Raw genomic sequence first — 18,139 nt, 5'->3', positions numbered from 1 at the left:
CGAATCGGTCTTTTCTTTTTTGTTGTTTTTTTTTTTTTTTTTTATTTTTATTTCAGAAAACCCGTTCAAAAGAAGTCGTTCGTCATTTCTTCCGCCTTTCCATGTCGCTTCGATGACTCGTACTTGGTATTGGTTTCTTCTGGCATCGTTCCGACTAATTTCCTTCGACTCGGTCCGATTTCAAGTTCATCGAGTGGCGTTGCCTCTTGTTTCATAATGGTTCGTCGTTCGTTCCTTAACGGGCATTAAGTTTTTCGAGGATCGTCGGAGAGAGGAAGAATCTCGTGTCAAAATTATACCGATGCTTTTTCGAAGAAGGGCTCTCCAAGCTGCGGTTTGTGGTTCCGTCGGATTCCGGGGTATGAGGAGTAATGTTCGTTAAAATCGGGCTCGAAGGATTCACTGGATTATTTCACTTTTACTCAGTCACGGCTACACGTTAAATTTGAGGAATCGTCGCATTAATATTTTATGTGGAATAAAATGAGAACGAGGAAGAAAGAAAAATCTGTTTTCAAATTAAACCTCGTAAAAAGGTGAGTCGCTTTTATTGGTTCCCGCTGTCTGGTCTACCCACGTAGGTACATAAATCGTCGTTCGCGGGGATATCGCGCGCCGCACGTGTGCCGGAACGGGGAACGGTAGATGTTAAATAGGAAATGGGAAACGGCGGGAATCAAATAATAAATAATATAATCGTCTGCACCGGGAACGAACGTCAACGAGTCGGTCTCCCCGACATCGCCAGGTGTGTAACCGCGCACCTATCCGCGTGCGTGCGTGCACATTTACATACGGTGTACCCGTACTACAGTCTATCTCGAAACGTTTTCATTGTCAATGGCGTTGGTGTCACCCGGTGGTCGACCGTCAATTGCATCTAACGAGCGGTTAGCAGCTCGTCGCCCAAGTCAGAGATTTAATTTACGCAGCCCGTCAAGTGCGCGGGGGTTGCGAGGGAGATTTTAGCGGGAAAAATAAAAAAAATTGAAAGACTGAAAAGCATCCGGAGCGAGGTTCCTTCTCCCGCGGAACGGGAGACTTTTCAACGGATGTTATTTCCGAGAGGATGAAAAAAAATATCAGCAAATTGAAAATTTCAATTATATTACAGCTGCCGCTGCAATTATACCGGTAAAAGAAACGGAGAAATGGAAAAAGTTCACCGATATTCCCGGGTAATAAGAAGTGCCGATGGCTTCTGTCGAATGTCAGGTTGCGTAATACGTTTTACAGTGCAGGTTGCATAGTTCGTTCACTTTACTTGATAAAATAAAATTCCTCATTGCCGCAAATAGAAAAATCCGATCCTTTAATTAAATGTAAGTTAATTAGTAGAAGCTCTGGTGTGAATGAAGTCGTTTTAATTCGGGTTGGCATTACCGACATGTGTCACTAGATGAGCGTAGGGCGTTATATTTCCACGAAGTATACCTCGGGTCATTAACTGCCGGCTAATAAACTTTTAATTAGGAATTTTTCGCGTTGAAAAGTATGCCCGCATATTCGCGCTTTTCAAACCGGTTCAAGAGATCCACCCTTCGTATAGGTTGGCTGTATGCAAGAGAGGGAGGGAAATAGAAAAAAAAAAAGCATAGAACGAACGCCGCATGTAATAAGGAATCTCGTAATTAGTTTCAATTCTAAGGATTTGTTGCAAACCTCCGGAATTAGTTCAGCTGTCGGGATTTCAATGCCCGGTGAATTGGGCATTTTATAATTGAGTCGATTGATTGAGCGAGTCGCGCGGTTTTCGCTTGTAGATTCGAAGCTGATGTTCACGTTCGCGTTCGCGTTCGTTATAAAAAGTAGTCAGTTCTTTCCGAAATTCCATCCGCGATTCCTCACGTATCCTACCTATATGTGTATACGGTATACGTCGATACATTGATTGAAATTCTTTTTATCCTCAGCCGCGCATTCCTCACGTCCTCAAATAACGATGGCAGCATACAACCACTCGACGAATGCGATGCAACCGCGATGCCAAATTAATTTCAATATTTATCTTCGAAAGATGAACGCGATTCTTTTACATCCATGATTTTTTTGTACAACGTCCGTCTGCAACGTCATACCTGCAGCGTGTAACTACCGATTTTACCGAATTTGAATCTGTATTTCGAAAATCGTTAGCCACGCGTACCGATTACGCCTCATAGGTATAACGTATAGTATTGAAACTGGCGGATTATCCGGGTATTCGGTATACCTATAGAATTATTTATTCACTACGTGGGATGCAGAGCAGCGCTTCGATCGAAACGATGGTCAATATATTTAACGAATCTGCACCTTTTGAAAATTTAAATGAAAATTTTACGCCCCCACACCTAGTTTAGCATAGGCGGGGGACATGGGTTGGAATTCATTGAATTATTTACAAAGTTGGTAGATATACTGCAACCGTCGATGGTCGAAGGCATGTTAATTGATTTTCACGTAGTATATAGTTGAATACGAACTTTGATGCAGCGGTATAATCAGAAATTCGCAGTTTTGGTGACATTTTTAACCCCGCGCGTGGTAAACTATTTTCCAATAAATATACCGCTCGAACCAGACTTTCTACGTGAAATTAATATCGAATCAAATTGAACGAAATTCCGTTACCTATATACGTAACGGCGTCGTACGTCGACGATGCAGTGGATGCCCACCACTCCATCTCTCTACCGGAAATCGTTTCCCAGCTACCGAGGGAAACTATGTTTCGAAGCACTTTGCCCGTTGTAATTGTTTTACCATATTATATGTAATTCAAAGTGGAAGATGGGCTATGCCGGTACGAATACGTGTAATATACGGCTGGGTAATCGAGACGAGAATTCAACGAAGAAAATTAGATAAAAAGTAGCGACGAACAATTTAGCTCCGCGTACGCACCGCTAATAAAATCCAAAAGAAAGAAACATACCTGACATCTCTTACAGGAGGTGCTCGCCGGCATAGCCAGGACATATGTGTACTAAACTCGTGTGTATACATACAATTCGTGTAACAAATAACACAACCGGTTTTAACTTTCAGGCGTCTCAAAAATGACAACGTCACATGTTCGATCTGAGCTGGTTATATATTACATGTATACAGGTATAACATCGGGTCATTGAAAGCGATCGATCAATTCGAAATGAGCTGATCGGATCTCGAGGGATAGCTATATTTTTCTTTTCTTTCCTCCTTAGAACGAGTAATCGTACAGACAAAAATGAGATGTACAGTTTCAAATGTATATCTAGCGACTCACACTCGCTCAGGTTATCGTTACGGTCGATAAAACTGTATCTACATAAGACCACTAGTATTTTATCATTCGCGCTCCTGAGGAATCAGAAATCTGGAATTCTAGAAGGAAAAAGAAAGAAAACAGGGGGGGGGGTAGAAATCTCGCATTCGAATGATAAGTTTGCAAATTAGATAAAACGTGGAACCTTAACCCAGGTAGAAATTTAATCTTGGCAGAAGCTAACCGCGATCTAGTTATGCTAGTTCTTATCTTGGTGCGGCATAGCTTAACTATACTGCTGCAAGCTCGGTTTGTAACGCTCATTTTAGCTAGCAGCAGGTTGAATTACTTATCTTGGGCCAACCTTCGTAATTTAGCTAGTACCAATATGATCAATTCAGGTTGTAGCAGGCTTCGGGATTTTTAGAGGTAAACGTGAAATAAATTGCAGTATTAACAATCCACTATACAGTTATCATTTATGTTATTAACGTTTATTATCAAAATATACTGAAGAATATTATGGTGGAGTAACAAGTAATAAATTATGGGTATTATATAACTGCAATAAACTTTTAAACTGTGAAGAAAATGTCTTATTCGCTTATATCACTTTTTTCGTCAATCTTCTCTTTTCTGGTCCGATTTATTCTGTAACCTTCCCAATCTTTTGAATTGGTAAAGACTGTTCCTAGTGCGGCATAGACTTTCGATTCGACTGCATTTATCCGGGATGTTAAAGTTTCTGCAGGTCAAAGTAAAATTGTTTAAAGTTTATAGACACTTTCAAAAGCGAAATATCTAAAGAAAAGACATAACGCAGAAGTTGTATCAATTACAGTTACTTTGTAAAAATGAAAATATTACAATAATTACAAAAACATTTAAGAAAGAACCACATGGAAAAATGAATCAGACCGGTCGGAAATCATTGAACTTAACCTCTAAATTATTGTTACGAATTACAAGTCAAGAATAATGAACTATCAAACTTTTCTCCACTAGTAATTATAACAGAGTGAATATTATTTTTACTTACCAGTTTAAATTTGGTCGTTAATCACGTTCAACGAAGAATATCCACAATATAAATATGAATATGAAGTAAACAAACACAGAAAACGTGCGTAACATACCCATCGCTTGCGCATTCGCTTCGCGCAAATTAGCATAGCATAGATACACACCGTATATAACAATGGAAAATTTATAATTGCGATATAATTGTATGGTTCATATAGAAGATCTATACGTGTATGACGGTATTAACCAATACCGTCCTAACCAACAAAAATACAAATTTGAGTCTTTAACGTTATTTTATCATTTTAACATTCACTGGATACGTTCATCATATAATAATTCGATTTTTTTCAAAATGTTGGCTAAGACGTTATTGCTTAGTATCATCCATATACCTTTATAAATCGAATCATATAAAATAAAATTGAAAAAGATAAATACGTGAGATGCGTACGTATACTACTTTTATCGATGAACCACGTGTGTACTGAACATTTTAAACATATACATATATGTCACTGTAAGCCTAACCCCACTTTTCGCAAAAGTAAAGCTATCACGTATACTTAGGTCGCGGCTAGGTACAATGCAAAGGTAATAACCAAGCAACATATCTCGAAATCCTGAACTGCAATTGTACCTAGCAGCAACCTAAAGCCAATGTCGCAGTACGAACCTCGCAAGCCAATATTAAATGAGGCTAGCGGCTAGGCTGAAACTTATTCTGCCAAGATAACTTTCTACCTGGGAATGGCGTGCGTGGTATCAACACGGTGAAACGATCGCCCGGCTCGCGTGAATCATTATACATCGTGTCGAGCGAGTGCCGCCATATGGCCGCGTGCTGTTGCAGAGGGAAAGGTGCTGGAATGAGTAATTAGCCGACTGCGGCAAACAATCGTCCGATGCACCGAACTAAACGATTTCGCTCATTACGAGCGCGGAACCGCCGCGACGGTCACGCCCTTCAGACCTCCGCGTATACAAAAGGCGGGGTCAGCCGTGAAGAATGTCTTCTCCTATCCGCTTATAATCTCCTTTTCCATCAATTTGGAAATAGATTTCTCTCGATCCGAAGAGCTGTGGAGGCTGATGTATTTTCTGATAATTTTTTCTCGCTGTACGCGTGATGTGAAATTTCTCCTGAACGGACACGATTCCTTGCCGCGGGTTCGTGCTTTCGAACGTGGGTGTGAAAGGTCAGCTCGGAAACATTCGAGATCCGTAGGTGGAACATATGCGTACGGAATATACATACAGATAAGTATACGCGTATTAGATAGCTAGGTAAGCGAGGGTTCGCGACCGACCGACCCACGCCACGATTCCTACTTTGCAGGCACTTGACGCTTTTCTGTAAACGCAGTAGAGATACCTTACCGCAATTACATACCACCGGCTCTACTGGGTGACCGCGCTCCAAACTGCGATTGAATTTTCAATTTTTCCAACATCCGTAGAATTTTCAGCGATTCGAATGTAACGCGATTTAAATTTCGCACAAATATTCGATACTCTGGAATTCGCGTTAAACGAGAAGAAAAAGAAGCACGAATAAAATAAACGTTGGAATTCCGCAGGGGTCGATTTTTCGGTACCTATACCAGTAAATCAGATGTGGAGTGGAAATGGTGCATCGATGGCTATCCGTGTGTTGAATATTTCGCCCATTTACACCGTGTAACCTGTAGTATCCCCACGGTGGAATTGGAATTTCAAGGGAAGGACGTCCTTTATTGCGAGTTTTTATCTGTATAATTAATGCGTAAGTACCGGTTGTATCAGCTGTATAACCTTTCGTGAAAAATGCGAAGAATTTCGAATATTTTCAACGTGCGAAACGATACTTCTGGTTTTGGCAAATCTCTCGAAGACCCATATACTCAACGCATCACGGTTCATTCGTTCCGTTCACAAGTTTGCGCGCGCCCCGGCTGCACATCTACCACTTTTCTCTTCCTCTCGTTTATTTATTTCTTCTTTTTCTTCCGCATTCCCGGCAAAATAACATGCAAATATTATTTTCCAATTTTTCTGCTGTTAGACGGAAGTGTGCGAGATACGCCAGGGAAAATCAAGCGATGATAAACCCGAGAGGTAGACAAAAAAAAAAAAAGCAAAAACGTTTACGTTATACGCGACGTGCAGGCTCTTTACAAATACGATTGACAAGTTTCTAGACTTTTGAATCGTGCGATTTCACGAAATTCCAGGATTCTAACGATGAGTCGGCTGCAGGCGTCTCTCCGACCGCCCTAAAACCCTCGACGATTGATTTTTTTGCGATAATATTTGGCTTCTCAAGCCCTGTAATTAAACCTACCTAATATCATTCGTAGAGCTGATCAAACTGGATAAAACTATGACGTTGGTATTTTTTTGAAAAATGTTTTTCATGTACGGTAAATATGTGTAAAAGAAATATGGAATTGCTCGACCCGTTTCGGGCTCATCCTTTTTCGACACCTTTTTACACGCGGTATGACCCATAAAACGCGCGTACGCAAAAATTGCGTGAAGAGTTTCAAAAAATTGCCTCGTTGGAGATAAATAAGCAGGTATGTAGACGTGTATGTGGTGAGATACGTACATATGCTTATATATTTATCACCGAGAGGTTGTTTTCTATGTAAATAACTAAAGTGGAGGAAAAAGTTATAAGGTGACGTCGGGACGTCGGTGGCGCATGGTTCACGGTACGGCGGTGGTTCGCATTTTTCGGAGTAAAATGTACAAGCGTTATTGTGATAGTGGAGGTGAACTCCGAGTAGTAGTAGCGAAACTTTGGCCAGACCGTCTGGCGGGCGCCGTTCAATGCGGACAACGCCGTTACGCTACGGGTTAAATTTCGCGAGTCGCAAGTGCAGGCTGCACCCCGTTCGGGTTTCTTTCATTCTTTATTCCCAAAAATCACCTGGATATCTCCGAAAATTTTCAAGCAAACGTATCAGAGTGCAGCTCTCGAATGGGGATGTGGATTTTTTCTGCTAAACAAACGATGGAAGTATAAAAAAAATTGTGGACTGCAGTGGAAACATTAATTGCACGCTCCGTGGACTCTTCTTTCGAAAAAATTGCACAGGGAAAAAAAATGTACGAAGAGAAAAACTAGATTACAGACGAGCCAGACAGTAGAAACCAATGACGAGTAAAAAAAAAACGGGCACAAACGAAAAATAAATGTCCATGACTTTTTGAAAGTATTTCACATAGTTAGAAACTATGGCGAAAGATAGGTAAGATATCTGGTGTATAATTTGAAAAATTTTCTTTGAATTTCGACGACGAGTTATGAAAATGTCATCGATATGAATTGTTCTTCTCTGACACTCACTGCAGCAGACGTCACGTCACACAATACATGATTCACATCAACGACGGAATTTTTTTATATCTATGTCAACTCATGATAATCCAATTGATAAATACGAAGGATAATGATCGTTCACGAAGTGCGACAAATATTCGCGGTTATAGTAATTTTGCGATTGACAGCAGGAAAAAAAACCTAAGAGAACAACGGAAGCACGTGGGCTCTGATTGGGGTAATCGAATATTTCGACTATATAAATTCTTTCTTTATTTCGCTTTCGTTGCGTTCGGTAAAACGGTGAAAAAACGGCAGCGTATGACGTAAGTGACGTAACAGATAAGACCGACGCCGCAGGGAAGCGAGTACACACGCGGCTTGAGCTAGTGCAGTGACAGGACTGTCCCTCTGGCCCTCTCACACCCTCTCTTTCGGAGTATCCTCCAATTTTCACAGCAGGCGGAGGAACTCAACGAAAATAACCGAACGTAACCGACCTATCACGATCAAGGTGTACGTGTACCTGCAACGTATGTGGGTGTATGTACTATCTGTATACCTATATGGTATGTGTCGGTATATACCTGCGACGCAGCAGGCGGTAAAGCGCCGCGACGCCCACAGACGTACCAATGCAAGCTCCAAGTTCAAAATTCTTGATATCCTCATTTCCTCGGAAAATTTCGCTCCAGTAACTTTGGGGGGATTGAATCGAATTCAATCGAGAACCGAGATTGAAAATATTCAAATTATACGATTCGAGTACAGTGGAACTTGTTTCTTTCCGTTTTTCAATAATTTTCTGCAATTTCGAGCGATATTATCCTTGCAGGATAGTTTTCCGCTTCCATGGCAGGTGGTTTATATTCGTTATAAGTTAGAATACCTACATCTCGGGTACCTCGCATCGTTCGTATTTCTTGGCGGGTTTTGCCCGGGCGTTGAAAAATAAATATTAGCTTAATTAGCGGCGGGTGAGGTTTCTTAATTAACTCATCTAATCCTTCAATTAACGCTGAAGTTAAAACCGTCCCTCCTACTTGGGTGTAGGTACAGAACGAGATATCTACAGCGCGAGCTAATCGCGTGAAGCGAGACCGAGAAAACCACCACTGCTGCACTGCAGCTTTCAACGCCGGGACTTGTGAATCCGTGAAAGTTTGAAGGTGACGCAAAAAGCGTCCCCGCCGCTTAATTCCGCCGCGGACAGCTTGGCTAATTTGAATATTTATATATCTGCGCAGATATAATTCTTTTTTCTACCTCGACGTTTTGCACCGAGAATATAGGAGATACTAAAGACAACTCTCTCCAAAAATTATAATCTAAGTGCAATGATAAATATCAGCTCCGGAACTGTTTCACGTATATTCGCTGAATTTTTCGGTCGTTTCCTCTGTCTGAACGTAGATATTTTTTATTTTGTATTTCGACTCTGTAAACCAGAAAATAACGGGAGGGATGAAACGAGTACGGAAAATCCCGCACGCGAGTTCAGGATTTCGCTCTCGAAATTTCTACGGAGAAAGTAGCGTAGTCGCAGTTTTCTGTAAAGCCCTTCATACCGCACGTGTACGTATAGGCTCACCAACGATTTTTACTTTTCAATCCACGCCCGACTCAAAGCCACCCTTAAATGGACCGACGCCAACAGCTGCCGTACCGCACAGGAATACACACCCAATAAACGTAAAACCAATGATCCTCGCATTCGGTATTTCATCCCTTTTCGACGTGAGTAGTTCTTTGATTTTGTTGTTCCATTCAAAGGAATGCATCAAAAGAGATGTACCGCTCGAAAGCCATTTTCGAGTAGGTATAAGGGACAAGTGATTCTAGCAGATTTGCTGAACATTTTTTCCGTATGCACAAATAAATTGAATTCCATTGATTTTCATTTGTGACGTTTTCATGAAGAAAGTTTGTCGAGTTCGACGATCCACGATACGCTGCCGCTTTTGCAGTTTTCGGAAAAAATAAACTGTCCCAGAAACCGCAATGTGGTATGTATCGGATGTCTTTGCTTTTTCCAATTCAACGGTCCGCGCGTCTGAATATCTTCTATATCTTACCATATTCAATCCGTGCGCATAAGATGTTCGATCGATCGCAAAGACGACGTCCCAGATATTCTATTATACACGTACACGAGAAATATTTGAAAAGCCCAATCGAATCTCGAAACGCGAGGTTAAGAGCCAAAAAGCGAAATGTGTCGGTTGCTACGTTCGCGGCGAAAGATTAGAAATTTTTATCCAGAGCCGAGAAAAAAAATTAAAATCAATCATTCGAGGCTAATAAAATTTCTATTCGCGTGCGGAAAAGAAAAATTATTCAAGTGCATCAGCCACCGGAGGTTCGAGATAATTACCCACATTGCGAGGATCTTTTTGCTTGGAATATAAATAAAAACTTTGAATTCCCCAATGATCGTAAAGTAGCGTTATACATTTATATGCGCGTACACGCGTAAAAAAAAAAAATTCATACGAACTGAACCAATTGTTCGGAATTCTTTTGAAGGAACCCCGTAGCAGCGATATTTCTGATGTGCGCATTGTACCGGTGTAGGAAAAAAGTGTGGCGAGGGAGCATAAGTATAAAGAAAAGTAGGGGTAGATCGTAACAATTCAAAGTGGAAAGGGAAGGTAATTTGCACTTTCAATTAGCCACATTATACGCATATCTGTTCCGATTCCTCAATGTATACACACATGTACGCATAAAGATATGGAACCTATGCGTTTGTTATTGCAGCGATTTTCCCTCCGCATTATTTTATATTCCTGATACACATACGCTGATCGTACGTATATATATTCTCCGATGCATTACAGATTTAGTTTTCTTTGGCGCGCGTAGCTTTTAGCGGTAGCAACGGCAGATATGTATAACCCATGTGCACGTGTATATTAAGTGCATTCAAATATCTACATATATATATATATATACCACACGCAGGTACACCTATATATTTTTATATACTTGGCGTACACGAATCGGCGTTATCCCTGAAGGACTTTTTCTCGACGCGGGTACTTTTGCTTCTCCAGAGTGAAAGATCTGTGCGCACGCTATTCATTTCCCAACGCTAAAAATACTCCAAGCCATACGTAAACATCGACGTAGTTGTAGATATTCTTCAAATATCTGCCGGGCGTGTACTTGCTTCAATGCCTTCTGCATCAGACGTACCCGTGTACGTTCATATAATATTCCTGTATTGTACGTAAAACCGATAATGTACAAACCCAGCGATAATCAACTGATGGATCCCGACGACGATCGTACCCAGACGTTCATTCCGCGCCATAACTTTTGGTCAAATAAAAGCTTTGGCATATTTTTTAAAATTCGTCTTCTACTTATTTCTTTTTATTTATTTTTTTTTTTTTTCAAGCAGAGACCGACATTTCTAGGCAGATCGAGTCGAGCGAATTGTTCGCCTTTGCGGATTGAAGTGAACGAGTTTATACCTACGGCGGTATCGCGAGGGTGTTTTGTTCCAGAGGTGCTGCAGCATCAGTTTTTACATGAGAGATTTTAATCGCGAAACTCCACAAACCGGAAGTTATCGATGGCGCCTCGCCCCCTCGAAACTGTGAGCGTTGGTTGTTTCAAACGGCGATTATTCAAATCGCACGGAGCGTATGATCAACGCTCGTTGCATTTATCTCACCTACAATTGTACCGTAGGTTTGCGTACCTCTCAACGGTTCGCGAAGGGAGAGGAAAATTCATTTCGACAATAATAATAAGAACAACAATAATAATAATACATGAATCGAGGTGCAAATTTCTGCACCCTTCTAGTTGGAATGTAACAAAAATTTTGCCTCACTCGAGGTAACTTCCCTCGAGTAACGAGGTAGAAGTTGAATCGAAGTCTTATCAATTGGAATTCCTTGAGTATAGGTATGAGGTAACCAAATTAAATCTTCGAATAAGATGAAATGGAATAATTCAACTGGTTAGCCGATAACCCCGCATACCTGTGGCAAACATACCGACGTCGTATAGTCGCCTGATTAAAGTAGTAGGCGAGTGTATACCGAACTGTATAGGTCGGAGGAAATTGGACATCTAACAATTTAGTGGTAGCGTGAGGAGAGTGGATTGTTTACCGGTTTGTCAGACGCAGGTAGGTAGTATCGTAGGGCTGACTGTAACTACCTTCAGATTGTAACTGTGCTACTACCGTTGAAGAAGGTGGAAACTTGTGTAATGGGATATCGATCTTGCGATATCGGTTTACCCCTTGAAGGCGGGGGTGTTACCAGCGATACCTTTACCCATGTGCACATGTGGTTTGTTCCGTAACATCGTCGGTAGTAAGAGGAAATAATAAAAGTCACCGACAATAAAAATCCCCGCTTCCGATCGAATCAGAAAAATAGTAATCATGCACCGTGAATTATCAATGAAATGAAAAAAGTGCAGAGAATTCGTGAATTATGTTTATACATATATATATATATCGGCATCAGCTGCCGGAACAATATTTCCACGCCCGTTACTCGCATGAAGTAGGTATTGTGTAGTATGTATGTACATACTATGGATATACATAAAACGTTGGCAAAGAAATGGTCGGTGAACGCTCGATAAACGTGCACGTGGTTTTATTTGCAGGGAGGGTTATAAAAAACAAGCGCAAAGAACAAGTAGAATAAAAAAGGGAAAAATAAAGGAGAATGTTCAGTAATCGTCTAGAGCAGATATATTTTATACACGTATATCTATACCTATATATGCGCTATAATATTGTAAAAGTATAGCTATACACCGTGTGAGGAAGCCAAGACTACGGAGGAGGGAATTGTTATAAAGCTCCAGCAGCAAGCCCGAAGCATCTATAGGATGCAGGCATTTCTATGGCATAGTTGGTCGTCTAGCCGACGCGTCAATTCTCTCCCTTACTTATACGGGGTCTAAATTTTTCGACCGTCGATTCAATTTCGAATTAGATCCGTGATGTAATTATAAAAAATGGAGTGGGTACCCAACAGTAATTTTTTTAATTTTTCCAAATTATGTACGTCATAATACGCCGGTGTGATATTAAATAATCATCAAACGATCATATATGAGAGCCGAATCAAAATGCGTTATACGTATGAATGGTGATTATAATAATCATGATAATAATATTAATATTAATAATGATTTAAACGCAAGTTTACCTTGGGGTAGCGCGCAATTAAAGCAAAGAGTGTTTTAATTGGAGTCGCGTAAAATTCACACTCTCCACCTTCGATTCTTTTCCCGGTGTTAGGTACGTACGTATACACATACAACTCACCTTGCCGTATTATGCACACATGCCGTTGCATGCATTTTTGTTAGTTCAAAGAGGAACTGCATATTACATTTTTTATTTCAATCGACAGTCAAATATAATGACTGCACTTATCGGCGGAAATATAATCGGGCGCGATCGTTCGTTACTTTTATTTCAATTCCAGTTCATATAACGCGTTATTTTCAAAAGACTCACCTTATTGGCGAGCTCGAGCATGTTTCCGCTACCACCGGCTGCCGCCTCGACCAATTTTTGAAGGGTGTGCGGTTCGGGAGATAAATCTCTGGCTCCGCTATCAAACTCCCAGCTTTCATGGCGACCGGATACTGTACCTGATGCACAAGACACGCGCAAAACGTAAGAAATACAGCACATTCGCATTGTTACCATTATTTGTTTTTTTCGTTTTTTCAATTACACGCACCCAGGCTGTTGTCGCTGCTTGTGGGCAGATACTCGATGGTATGAGAGGTGGTGTGATGTGGACTGGACCTGTGTTTCCCTGATCTGAGCGCTTCGATTTCTGGTCGCAGAGCCAACCTCCGTCTGAGAAACTCCTGATAGGATATCCTCCCTTGTTCGTCAGCTCCCAGTTCTCTCATCAACTCCTCGACGGAGTCCTCGAGGTTCAATTCTCGGCATACCGTCAGCAGATCCTGACTGAAAAATAAAATACAGGGAAAAAGTCCTGGTTCATTATCTGAAATAACATTTCATCGAACGAGATGAAAAATTTCCGCAAACGAGTGATACGGGCTTACACGCCGTACGATACGTTGAAATAATGTGTCTATGATTCTTCTGTACGCGTTAATAACGAAAATAAATAAAAAAAAAAAAAAAAAAAGAAACCAAAAAAAAAAAGTAAAAAAATAACGCACGGTATAATACGCACCTGAATTCGTATTTACATATAATAATGATAATGATTATCGTAGCTATTAACGCGGTGAACAGTGCGCAGAGAGTTAACGTTATAATTATACACGTGCAGAGCTGCAATTGCGCGTTTTAATGGGAGACCAGAAAAAAGTTGAAAAAAGAAGTTGAAAAAAAAAAAAACACGTAGGAAAAACAGGGGGGAAAAAAGAGTAAAAAAAAAAAGAACTAAATAAAAATAGTACCTACGCACAGGTAACGAGGCTGGAGAGCTGAGAAGTGAGCTGGCTTGGCTCGCATTACTACACGGTCCAACTCACCCTCGTTAGAGAACGAATCTACCCCATACCATCCTATACACACCCTCTCGAGCCTCTCTCTGCCTCTTTCCTTTTTCCTCTTTCCTCTTTCCATATACCCTTGCAAGCGACGTTAAGAGCCGGTACGGTGCGCGCAAGTAGTCGGCTAACGTAAGAATATCGCGTAGTACGTCGTCGTACCTACCGCCGCACTATAGAACCCCCAGAGATCAGCGGGTTTTTTCTCGGCACCCGCAGGCTACGGCCCAATAAAATCGATCTCCATTAATATGGAAAATCTATTCTTCAAGATGACGGAAATTTTCCAGCCAAAATCATGGTTTCGAATTTATTGGGTGCGTTTTTTCCCCCCCAGCGAAACACGCGTTCTCTTTTTATTGCCGGGGGTGGATCGTGTACGAAATGATACACCGTAGCTGCGTCAGATGATTTCCTACAGCTATATATATATATACGAGTACGATTTTTCTCTCTACTCTTTTTTTCATCTAGTTCTACACATTTTGCGAGAACGTCGGGTGGGTCGACGCGACGTACGTACTTCGGATTAGGGAATGGAGATACGTGGTTCGTGTACCGGCGGGAGAGGAATTTTTTTTTTTTTTTTTTTTTTTTTCGTCAAGGCGGTTCCTTAATCCTCGTGAACTCTACATCACCCACCGGCGTGCATCGCCTCCGGGCATATCGTCCATTTAGTGATCACGCGTAGTCTAGAATATAACTAACACAAATGTCACAGGCATGGGTATACGGGGACGTTTCCATCCAGCTTCGCGAGCCCTGAGGGAACGAGGAGACGCAAAATTTGGCTCAGAATATGCACATAACGTTTTTTCGTATGGAAACCGATATCTTTACGCCAGTATTTGGTTTTTAACGACGCGCATGGACGGATGGTCCGTCGTATTTAACGAAAGGATGAAGTATAACTCAAAGAAACTTGTAATCACGCAGCGGAAAATAATGATATTCACCATTTTGCGACGAACCGTTTACGCCGGCGAAACGATTTTCGTTCCAAGGTACGCGTTTCCCACTGCTTTGGTGTCGCCATCATCGTAACACTCGCGCGAGTAGGTATTCGCACACGTCACTGTCATCACCTCGAATGTTTTACAATTTTTTTTTCTCTCCGTTAAGTTATCCAAAAATTGTGGGTAAATTAAACTTCACTCCCCGCGCACTCGATTCTTGAACAACCATCCATCGTTCGCCGGATGAAAATCGTTATAGTTGAACGATCTTGTAACAAACAAATGGCAACATCGACTCGGACTTTGATTGGTGGTTCGGATTTTTTTTATTATTCCATTAGCGACGACTCGTCACAGTAGACGATAAGGATTTACCGGGTCATTCGCCTCATTATCGCATACGTATGAATATAATGTGCAACAAAGAGACACGTCGAACTTTCAAGTGCGATCGTCTTTCCCATCGATATACACGGTAATGCACAAATGCATCCGCGTCGCGTATTGTCACAGATTTGTTGACCGAAGCAGGTGCCTCGCGGCAGTGAAACGGGCGAGAAGTTAAGTACCTAAGTAACGAAAAGTGAAGTGTGAAAACGGGGCAATATGGGGGTTTATATTGTATAGAACTAACGAACGCCGGTGAATTCCATAGTCGCGTTTTAAATTTAGAACGTTTCCGTTGCGTTCAATTCAAACTCAACAACCTAACCGTACAGTTGTATGTACCCAACATACGCCGTACACGCATACATACCTAAATTAAACTCCTGCACCGCGCGATTCTGTTATAGCCGCACAGCGGTGGCGGCACTCGACGTTATATTCGCGGCGCGAACTGTGCAGCAAAGGTTCGCTGAAGTGTCTGGCTACAAATTACACACGAAAAAATAATTGATATTGAAAAATCTCTGGCGAAAATTCATATCGCAATTTATCGTCACCCTAACGGTGTACACAGTTTCGCCTCCCGCGAGACGAACGGCAAAGAGATATTGAAAGAGAAAAAACAAATATATACGCACACGTACGTGGAGACAAAAATATTCGCGGGGAAAAATGAATTACTGCGATTGCAAAAGCCTAGCGACGTCTGTACCGATATGGTGATATTCAAGCTCTGCGATAGAACAAAAAATAGAGACCGCAGGATGAAAATTTCTGTATATAGACGTCGAATACCCGGATTTGCTCATATGTGAGTGCGCGTTATTAATCTCATATCTGTGATATTCTTAGTAATTATACGACGATTTTTCACGCTGTATGTACAGTATTTTATTCATCCAATATGGAATTTGATAAATCCTCCCCCCGAAACTTCTTATCCTCCATCAAACCTCGGGGTAAAATTCTTAGGAGGGTTCCGCGAAATTGAAGGACGAAGATAGTACAAAATGATGTAGGCGTAACACGAGTACACTTATTTAACGAATCGATTCGACCAATGGGACTAACGATAAGCAGTTCGCCTCGCCACGGCTTTATATGTACATATTGGTATATCCCGGTTGTATTTTTCAAGAGCTTTTTAGAGACTGAGCCGTTCGGCGCGTGACAACATCGTTGCTTTTATCGAAAACCCCTCGTTCCGCGTTAGAGCCAAACACTCGACATCCTGCAGTATCGCGATTCTCACGTGACACAATGCGCCGCACCGTTTTCAAATCAAAAAAACCTACACCATCTGCAGTTTACAAGTAGGTGGCGGTGTTGTTATACCAACTCAACGATAATGGCATCAATGACTCCCGCGTTACGTGAAAAATGAGGGTGGAAATATATCAGCCTTGTTACACCGCCGAGGTTCCAGCCGATCGTCGTTAACACGGACATACTGTGCCGCGATAATTTTTTTTTCTTTTTTTCAATAATGTCACGTACGGTTTATAACTCGGCTTAGAATCTATTTTCGAGTCTGCTTCAGTAGTCGTTCGCATCTCAAATTCTCACTCCGAAAGTCAGCCCGGTCTATCCCTATATTTGACAGCTGGGGGAAAAAAACAGACGAGGAAAGGAGGTGAAAGCCCATGAGATTTTTGAAAATTTACCAAATGCAACGGTATACGTGAAGAATTGAAGAAAAAAAAAAAAACCAAGAGGAGAGAACGTGGAAGGATCACACGTAAGCATATGCGCGTCACTCGTTACAAAGAAAATACACGTATTTCATTTTTTCCGGTTTCTTTTCTATTTTTTTATTCATGACGATGCCCAGGGCTTCCTACAACGGGTAGGAATAGTCTTCCCTCGAGTATACCTACCGCTGCTACTATTGCTGCATTTTTTTTATAGGTGGAGAAGCGGAGAGGATGAGGATGAGAAGGATGGGTGCGGGTGTGAGGGCGGGGGTAGCCAGGGGTACAAGGGATGAGAAAAAGGGACTCACAAAAGCAGACAAAAGCGCACAAAAGCACACCTTCTGGCAATCGCTTTCAACATTTTTCAACGGATGTGGAAGTACGTCGGTATACGGATACATATATGTATATATTTATACATATGTTAGGGATATATACCTGATGAAGGAGGAATCCCCCACCTCATCCGAACACAGACGCCTACATCACACCAGCCACAAAAAGTCAAAGTGTCGCCGTTTTTAAGTGTCGAGGAAGTTGACTATTTTTGTACACCTACAAACCATCGCAGATTCGAGCATCACTCCACATAATTTCAACAGATGATTTACCATTTACCATTTTTACGATTCATGGTCGAACGGATTGTCGATAATTCACAATGATTGCCACCATAAAGCGAGACTGGGATAAAAAATGAAACTAAAAAAAATTCAAGGCCTGAGAAAGAAAAACTGTGCGAGAGGGATGATAAAAGTTTCGTGTTGAATGTCCGTTATAATAGAGTAATAAAAATTTACGAGGAAATGATTATTATACCCGTATAATACGGAGGGCGCACAGTTCGTGTGCGGCCGTCTCTTGGGCACGTGCGGAAAATTGTGTTAAATCGTCGGTCAAATGATTGATCAAAATATTCTACAGGCTGGACTTAATGAGTCTCGACAGCAACACCGCGTATGTACAACGATCGCGTGCCGTGGCTTCAATTTAGATACGAGCTACGTAAATAATGATTTGC

At 41.4% G+C, this 18,139-nt stretch overlaps 1 protein-coding gene and 1 long non-coding RNA gene across 3 annotated transcripts in view; both read right to left on the bottom strand.

Annotated features, from left to right (window-relative positions):
* The window catches only part of LOC105693466 (colorectal mutant cancer protein), a 39,368-nt gene that overhangs the window by 11,059 nt on the left and 10,170 nt on the right, over window positions 1-18,139 (bottom strand). Inside the window, exons 1-3 of one of the 2 annotated variants that reach the window (XM_048657900.1) lie at window positions 15,038-15,253; window positions 13,289-13,524; window positions 13,060-13,196 (exon numbers count right to left, since the gene is read on the bottom strand). In XM_048657900.1, the coding sequence (XP_048513857.1) occupies window positions 13,060-13,196; window positions 13,289-13,524; window positions 15,038-15,120 (456 nt within the window). In that variant the 5' untranslated portion in view covers window positions 15,121-15,253. Of the gene's footprint in view, window positions 1-13,059; window positions 13,197-13,288; window positions 13,525-15,037; window positions 15,254-18,139 lie in introns of those variants that run through there. The other variant, XM_012413415.3, reaches the window with a different exon arrangement.
* LOC125501660 lies at window positions 16-8,058 on the bottom strand. The gene is made up of 2 exons (XR_007279263.1): window positions 7,587-8,058; window positions 16-432 (listed from the first exon to the last, which is right to left on the bottom strand). It is a non-coding gene; the product is annotated as an uncharacterized LOC125501660 (long non-coding RNA).

This window comes from Athalia rosae, chromosome 1 (genome assembly GCF_917208135.1).
Source record: "Athalia rosae chromosome 1, iyAthRosa1.1, whole genome shotgun sequence".
NCBI classification, from domain to species: domain Eukaryota; kingdom Metazoa; phylum Arthropoda; class Insecta; order Hymenoptera; family Athaliidae; genus Athalia; species Athalia rosae.
This window is presented reverse-complemented; position numbering and strand designations above follow the sequence as displayed.